The 8,756-nt window shown below is 40.9% G+C and overlaps 1 protein-coding gene across 1 annotated transcript; it reads right to left on the reverse strand.

Annotated features, from left to right (window-relative positions):
- Positions 1-4,103: 4,103 nt before the first annotated feature.
- Positions 4,104-4,970, reverse strand: LOC145123336 (uncharacterized). Its single transcript, XM_079058549.1, has 2 exons — positions 4,539-4,970; positions 4,104-4,475 (listed from the first exon to the last, which is right to left on the reverse strand). Exons 1-2 carry the CDS (start codon positions 4,968-4,970, stop codon positions 4,104-4,106), a joined length of 804 nt encoding a protein of 267 aa, XP_078914675.1.
- Between the last annotated feature and the right edge of the window lie 3,786 nt (positions 4,971-8,756).

Raw genomic sequence — 8,756 nt, forward strand, 5'->3', positions numbered from 1 at the left:
TTCACGTAATTCTGACCGACGGTTTGACGGGAAATCGAGTTTTAGTGGTGGAGATGGAGGTGTTCTAATGGAGTTTGGAGAAAGAAAGTAGAAGAAGAAGGAAGAAGAGGGACGGCTGGGGGGGGGGGGGGGGTTAGGGATTAAATTTGTGGTCAAACCTGGTCAAATCACGAGTCAACAAAAGTCAACATGTCAGGCGGACGCGTCTGCGAGTACACGCGGTCTGCGTGAATTACCCCGCTACACTTCTGTTTGCCTTCTTCACATGCGGATGAATCTAGGGATCCTACGCGGTCCGTTTGTATAAACACGCGGTCGAATCCACGAGTACACACGGTCTGCGTGTGGTTGCTGAAAACGGTTCATTTGTTCGACTGTTCACGCGGTCATATTTACGAGCACACGTGGTCCGTTTGTATAAACACGTGGACAGACCCATGAGCACACGCGGTCCGCGTGAAATAACAGGAAATCCTTCTGCCTTTTGGTGTTGGACGCGAACATTATTGGGAAACACACGTGGACCATTTGTTTATTAACGCGGACACACCCCCGAGTACACGCGGTCCGCGTGTATCCTGCAACAATTTACTCAATTTTCGCCCTTTGACCAAAACGAACACCGGGCCTTAAAATCCAACACTCTTTTATTGCAAGAAGGAAGAACAAGAAATGTGAAATGCAAAAAGGATCTATCTACGACATTTATTCGGAATTAGAAAAGATGAAAACTTGAAGTTTTCCAAAAATGCCCTTCTTTAACGTCTTTGGCGAGACATCCTTCCCTTTCGATTTCAGTATACTGCGGCATCCAATTGGATGACATCTAAGACATTTGTGTTAAAACCTTCATAGAAAGGTTTCAAACGATGTCCATTGACTTTAAAGATTTTCCCCGTTTCTTCACTCTGGATCTCAACCGCTCCGTGGTCAAAGACTTTTAGCACAACAAATGGACCTATCCATCTTGACCTCAACTTTTCGGGAAATAATTTCAATCTCGAGTGGTAAAGCAAAATCCTATGTCCCGGCTCAAATGCTTGCGGGTAATGGACTTGTCATAGAAAAGCTTCGTTTTCTCCTTGTAAATTCTCGAGTTTTCATAAGAGTCGTTTCTTAATTCTTCCAACTCTTGAAGTTGAAGCTTCCTATGCTTTCCCGCCTCATCAATGTTGAAGTTGCATTGTTTGACCGCCCAAAATGCACGGTGTTCCAATTCCACGGGAAGATGACATGGTTTTCCAAAAACTAATCTAAATGGAGACATGCCTATCGGGGTCTTGTAAGCGGTCCGATATGCCCACAAGGAATCATCAAGCCTTAAACTCCAATCCTTTCTTGTCGGATTCACTGTCTTCTCAAGAATTCTCTTCACTTCACGATTTGAAACCTCCGCTTGACCGTTTGTTTGAGGGTGGTAGGCGGTAGAAACACGATGGGTCACGTTGTACTTTTTTTAGCAAGGCCTCCATCATCTTATTGTAAAAATGCGTCCCTCTATCACTAATCAAAGCTCTAGGCACACCAAATCTCACAAAGACATTAGATTTTAAAAAGTCGATAACCGTTTTGGCATCATCCGATCTTGTGGCTTTGGCCTCAACCCATTTAGAGACATAGTCAACCGCGAGCAATATGTAAATGTTGCCAAATGAGACGGGAAATGGGCCCACAAAATCAATCCCCCATACGTCAAAAATTTCACAAACAAGGATTGGATTTTGGGGCATTTGGTTATTTTGCGAAATGTTCCCCATCCTTTGGCACCGTTCACAACTTTTGAAAAACAAGCAACAGTCGCGTGACATGGTTGGCCAAAATAGTCCACACTCAAGGACCTTTCTCAAGGTCCGGCTAGGTCCGAAGTGTCCCCCACAAACAAATTCATGACAAAATTGCAAAATGGATTGATGCTCTTGTTGGGGCACACATCGCCTAATAATTTGATCGGGACAATGTTTCCACAAATAAGGTTCATCCCACACATAGTATTTTGCATCACTTTTCAATTTATCTTTTTGAGCACGTGTGAATGTGTCGGGATACCTTTTTGTGACCAAAAAGTTAACAATATCGGCGTACCAAGGAGTAGATTGAGTAAGGGAAAAGAGATGCTCATCCGGAAACTCATCCCGCAACGGGAGAGAAGTCTCATTTGAAGTGATTCGGCTTAGGTGATCGGCAACAAGATTCTCGCATCCACTCTTGTCTCGGATTTCCAAATCAAATTCTTGTAATAGTAAAATCCACCGGATGAGTCTTGGCTTTGCATCTTTCTTTGTGATTAAGTACTTGAGAGTTGTGTGATCCGAATACACAATAACTTTGGTGCCAAGTAGATATTGCCTAAACTTCTCCAAAGCGAACACTATGGCCAATAGCTCCTTCTCTGTGGTAGAGTAGTTGATTTGAGCATTGTCTAGTGTTCTCGATGCATAGTAGATCACATGAGAGGCTCTTCCATTTTTCTGACCCAAAACGGCGCCTATTGCATAGTTGCTTGCATCACACATGATCTCAAAGGGGAGATCCCAATTTGGTGCTTGCATGATGGGAGCGGATGTAAGCAACTCTTTGAGCTTGTCGAAAGCTTCTTTACACGCCTCATTGAACTCGAAATCAACATCCTTTTGCAAGAGTTGGCACATTGGTCTTGTTATCTTTGAAAAGTCCTTGATGAATCTCCGGTAGAAACCTGCATGACCCAAAAAGGAACGAACTTCCCGAACACAAGTCGGGTAAGGTAAGCTTTGAATAACATCAATCTTGGCCTTATCTACCTCAATTACTTTCTTTGACACAATGTGACCCAAAATAAGACATTGACTCACCATAAAATGACATTTTTCAAAGTTTAAAACCAAATTCGTTTAAATACATCTTTTCAAAATTTTGGTGAGATTGGTCAAACACTCTTGAAAGGAGTTTCCATATACCGTAAAATCGTCCATGAAAACTTCAATTATATTTTCAACATATTCTGAAAAGATACTAACCATGTAACGTTGGAAAGTGGCCGGGACGTTACATAATCCGAATAGCATTCTCCGGTATGCAAAAGTGCCAAATGGACATGTAAATGTTGTCTTTTCTTGGTCTTCCGGTGCCACCGGGATTTGGTGAAAACCGGAGTACCCGTCTAGACAACAATAATGGGTTTTCCCGGCCAACCTTTCTAACATTTGGTCAATGAAAGGTAATGGGAAGTGATCTTTTCTTGTGCTTGCATTGAGTTTGCGGTAGTCAATACATACTCTCCACCCGTTTTGCACACGGGTGGGGACCATCATACCTTTGTTGTTCTCGACCACCGTGATTCCCGTCTTCTTTGGAACGGCTTGCGCCAGGCTCACCCACTTACTATCCGAGATTGGATAGATCATCCCCGCATCTAGGAGCTTCAAAATCTCTTTCTTGACCACTTCCATCATTGGTGGGTTCAACCTTCTTTGCGCGTCTCGACTCGGCTTGCATTCATCCTCCATCAAAATCTTGTGCATACAAGTGGAGGGGCTCAACCCTTTGATATCCGAAATCGTCCAACCCATTGCTTCTTTATGTTCCATCAATACTTTGAGGAGTTTCTCTTCTTCACACTCGGTTAAGTGAGTTGAAATGATGACTGGAAGAGTCTCGTTGTTTCCCAAGTACACATACTTCAAGTGTTGAGGAAGGACTTTTAATTCCAACTCCGGTGGTTGAACAAGGGAGGGCGACAATCTTGTGTGAGTTTGAGGTAATTCAATTTGCTTCACACTAAATTGAGTGGTTTTCTTGATCCCTAAATTGTTGAACAATCTTTCAACTTCCGGATCTAATGAGTAGAGCTTTAACTTCTTGGCTAATTTACCACAATCAAATCCTTTGCTCAAAACCATCTCCAACATGTCACCATTAGACAACTCGAATAACTCTTGGGTTAATGGTTCGACAACATCAATAAAGCACAAGGATGAAACATCACTAGGGTATCTCATAGCATCATAAATGTTAAAACTTATTGTTTCACCATCAAACTCCATTGTTAAGCTTCCCGCATATACGTCAATCTTTATGCTAGCCGTCTTCAAGAATGGTCTCCCAAGTAAAATTATACCTGACTTTTAGGACACTTGTTCATCTAGATCAATCACATAGAAATCCGCCGGGAAGACCAATTGGTTCACTTGCACTAGGACATCTTCCAAAACACCTCTAGGAAAGACACTCGATTTATCCGCAAGAGAGATTATGACACCGGTTTCACTTAAAGGACCAACATTCAATGATTCATACACCGAATAGGGCATGACATTAATAGAAGCACCAAGGTCAAGCATGACACTACTAAAAGTGACATCTCCTATCTTGCAAGGAACCGTAAACATTCCCGGGTCTTTGCACTTGGGTGGAAGTTTCCTTTGTAAAACCGCGGATGCATTTTCGTTCATTGAGATTTTCTCATTCCCCTTCAACTTTCTCTTGTTGGTGCAAAGCTATTTCAAGAATTTTGCATATCTAGGAATTTATTTGATTGCATCAAGTAAAGGAATGTTTACTTCCACCTTACGGAAGGTGTCCAAAATCTCTTTCTCCTTCATGTTCTTCTTTGAAGTTGCAAGTCGGGAGGGGAATGGCGGTTGAGTGGCTATTGGTGTCACTAGAGGGGTAGTCTTCTTTGGGACTCCGACTTGTGTAGCGCTCTTAACAACGGGATCCTCAATGGGAGTGACCTCTATTTCTTCCTCCTCTTTCATCGACTTCTTCTTCGAACTACTTTCTCCGGTTTGTTTACCACTTCTCAAGGTCACCACATTAACATTTGGGTTCTTTTCGGTTTGAGAAGGGAGTTTGCCATGGGACTCCAACTTTCTTATAGATGTAACTACATCTCCCATTTGTGCTTCAAGGTTGGAGATACTAGTTCTTGTCTCTTTTTGGAATTGTTGGGTACTAGTGGCTAAGGATCTGACAATGTCTTCAAGAGACATTCCGGAGCTACTTGGTTGGGATTAAGGAGGTTGTTGGTGATGTGGAGGGTGTGGTTTGGATTGATAGTGCGGTTGCGGGTGTTGGTAGTGAGGTTATGGTGGTGGATAGGAAGGTCTAACCAATGCATTTTGAGGCAATGGTCTTGGGTTGTAGCTCATGTTGGGATTTGGCTTCCAACTTGAATTGTAAGCATTTTGGTAACCGGATGGCTTGTTGTGGTAATTTTGGAACTCTCCCGTGACATTTACATGTTCCTCATCTTCTTGAAGAATGGGACACATATCCGTAGGATGTCCCATTGTTGCACATATTCCACAAACCATCACTTGTGGAGTTTGTCCCATGGCTAGCTTTTGAACAACGAATGTTAAGTCTTTGATTTGAAACTCGAGGTTTGATGTTCCCACTTCATTAACTTTGTGTTGTGTCTCTCTCTTCATATCTTGGCGCGGGCGAAAATGTTGGGAGTTCGCGGCTATGGTGTTGAAAAGTTGTCTTGTTTGTTGTGGAGTTCTACTAAAGAGATCACCACCACTTGAAGCATCGACTAGTATTCTTTCCATTGGCAACAATCTCTCATAGAAGTGTTGAATGAGGAGTTGTTCCGGAATTTGGTGTTGAGGGCAACTATAGCACAAGTTGTTGAACCTCTCCCAATAATCATGAAAAGTCTCATTTTGACCTTGGCGGATTCCACAAGTCTCATTTCTAAGACTTGAGACTCTTGAAACGGGATAGAACTTATCAAGAAAAGCTCTTGCCATGTCGGTCCATGAGTTGATTGACCCCGGTGGAAGATAAAATAACCAATCCTTTGCTCTATCGGCCAATGAAAAGGGGAATGCCCTTAATTTGATTTGGTCATCGGTTGACCCTTGTGGCTTCATACTAGTGCAAATAATGTGGAACATCTTCAAATGCTTATGAGGGTCTTCATTCTCCAATCCATGAAAAGTTGGAAGGTGATGGACTAGACTTGACTTCAATTCCGAACCTCCTTCCAAAACCGGGTAATTGATACCGGTTGGAGTTTGTGTAACATCGGTTTCCATCATTTGCCTCAAAGTTCTTTCGGGAGCTTCTCCTCCGTCCGCCATTACGATTGGTTCAATAATGGGTGGATTTTGTTGTAGAGGTGGTGTTTCGGGAATTTCTTGGCGAGGGTCGGGACTAGAATCGGGTTCCATGTCACTTGATGAAGCGGTTTCAACCTCCGGATCCTCGTGAGGATTTGAAGTTTGACCACATTATATTCTCTTTTCCTTCGCCAAACGTCTTGCTTCTTTTTCAATTTCCAGATTATAAATCAAAGCACCTGTACGCTGAGATCTGGGCATAGAGAAACAAATTGATTAAAAATAAACCAATCCCCGGCAACGGCGCCAAAATTTGGTGGTTGTCGAGGCCAACAAAATTAATACCCTAAATATTACACACTAAATAGTGTATAGTGGTAAAGGGATCGTATCCACAGAGCTTGGTTCAATTTTATAACTCTATGAAAAGTCTCTTTTTAAAAATACTTGTAAAATGACAATAAATTAAAAATGGGGAGGGGGGGGGTTGGTTTTTTTTTGTTTTTTTATTTTTTTATTTATTGTTTGACAAAATTAAAACTAGCTGGAATGTAAATATGACAAGTAAACAAGTAAAGGATTTGATTAAATTCAATGAAGTGAAATTGGTTGATTTTGGGATACACCACATGGATGACATAGTTGACTTATCATTAGACTAAATGGGGCACATCTTGTAAATTTGTTTAACTTGGCTATAGCAATTCATAAGCACAAATTGCCTCAACTCTTATTAGATATTAGAATGGTTAGAGGAGCTCTAACACATTCCCTTAATTAAAGCCACAAGATCAATGAAGCATATAATCTTGTGAAAATCAATTAGCTTTAAGTTCTAAGAATTACCAAGTCCAAAATATAATCAAATGCTTACATTATCATTATGGAGGAAACATTTCCATGGTCCAAATGAAATGAAAACAAACATATAAACAATTTGTTGCTTACTAATTTGAGGGTCCATTACTTAACCAAGAAATTAGTTAACAAAAATAAGCATTCACTCATCTAAGCTCATGATCAAAGATAAATAAACACAAAAAGATGTTTAACTAGAAAACATTTCCACAAACTTCAAACACAAGATAATAATAAGTCTTCAAAACAACTAATCATCCATGGGTTAAACCCTAACAACCAAATGAGAATATAGCCAAGCATGGCCAAAATAAAAGAAATACAAGGTAGTTTAATGGTACCAAACATTGTTCTAGTTGTAAGATGGAAAGAAATTACACCAATCTTCTAAATCATCCAACTCTTCCAAAACCTTCTTAAGAGCCAAAAATGGAGTTCTTCTCTAAGTGTTCATGATGCCAATATGCTTCAAATCTCCAGTAAAAGGAGGTCATTTCCGGATTCAAAAAGTAGCTAAAAGCCACCCACCAAACCTTCCACAAATAGAGTCAACAAGTCAAAACTCGGGTTCAATTCTCCACTCTTCACGTGGACCGCGTGTGGATCCACGCGGACCGCGTGGGTCACGCTGAATGCATGCTTTGGCCCATTTCAAATACCATCCAGCCCAATCTTCTAATTTATGCTCCAGCCCATTTGTGCAAGTTCTTGATAGCCCAATTGTGCCATTCCAAAGCTCTTCCAAGATGCTCCAATGCTCCTTTAATCTTCTATAGCTCGAATTCCCATCGTCCCGCCCGAAATTTAAGTCTGACGCGCTTTCTTGTTTATGTTGACACCAAGCCCAATCGCACCACTTCAAGACCATAAACAAAATGCAAGCCTCCAGCAGTCTCGCACTCCTTCCACGCCTCCAATAATAAAAAGTCTTCGATAAATCCTGCAATTAAGCTCGAAAGACTGGAAAGCACCCGGTAAAGGAGGAAAATAACAAAAAGAGAAAGTATGCATGAAGATTAACTAAAATGAGATGGTTTTGACTAAAAATAACTATGAAAAGAAGTAATAAAAACGAAACTATCATGATAGTAGTTGCGAGGTTGATATTCTTCTTTTTAAGCTCCATCTTCAGCTGACTTTGGCATGGGAACAACTCATCCACGCTTTGGGCGTCAAATGTCTCGTGTGGTTGACAGCTCTAAATATTCAGGAAAAAGCTTCTTGGAAAACTTCGAAATGAACTTCAGAAATATGGACAATGCCCGCGTCGAATGGAGTCAAATCGTCGACTCAAAGATAAAAGAATGAGCAACTTGCCGAGTTTTATGTGGAGACTCGTCGAGTTGAATCGTGATATGGGCATAAGTCGCAAATTTTCTCTTGAACTCGTCGAGTTGTAAGAGAGCACTCGACGAGTTTTTGTTGCTGATCGTGCAAATTCTTCTTTCTGCTTCAGGTCTGTTTTTTGAGGTTTAAGGAGGGTATTAAGGTAATACACCCCCTCATTTTTCTTTAGTAACTAACTAGACTCCTCGTCAACCAATTAAACATCAGACTCATAATACGACTCAAATCTTCTAATCTTCTTGTCTAGACTCATCCCCACACTTTAACAATTCATTCCATTCTCAACCTAACTTCTACAAATATCAAAAACAAAAACCAAATAATAAAAAGGAAAACAATCATTAAATTAAAATTCTACATTACCCTAATAAACTAGAAGTTTAAAAAGAAAAAGAAAAGCAAACTCTAATGACGGGTTGCCTCCCACAAGCGCTTCTTTTTGTGTGAGTCTTGAGTTGGACTCTCAACTTAATAAACTTCCAATAAACTCAATGCCAATCCATC

The sequence above is a fragment of the Lactuca virosa genome, chromosome 1 (assembly GCF_052849685.1).
Source record: "Lactuca virosa cultivar CGN04683 chromosome 1, Lactuca_virosa_CGN04683_v6, whole genome shotgun sequence".
Classification (NCBI taxonomy): Eukaryota; Viridiplantae; Streptophyta; class Magnoliopsida; order Asterales; family Asteraceae; genus Lactuca; species Lactuca virosa.

Bases quoted from the DNA above. Each gene is read 5' to 3' on its own strand.
- LOC145123336 (XM_079058549.1), bottom strand. From the start codon at position 4,970: ATGTCTCTTGAAGACATTGTCAGATCCTTAGCCACTAGTACCCAACAA. The intron at 4,476-4,538 runs GTAAACATTCCT...TTCTTGAAATAG, and splicing joins ACACCTTCCGTAAGGTGGAA to CTTTGCACCAACAAGAGAAA.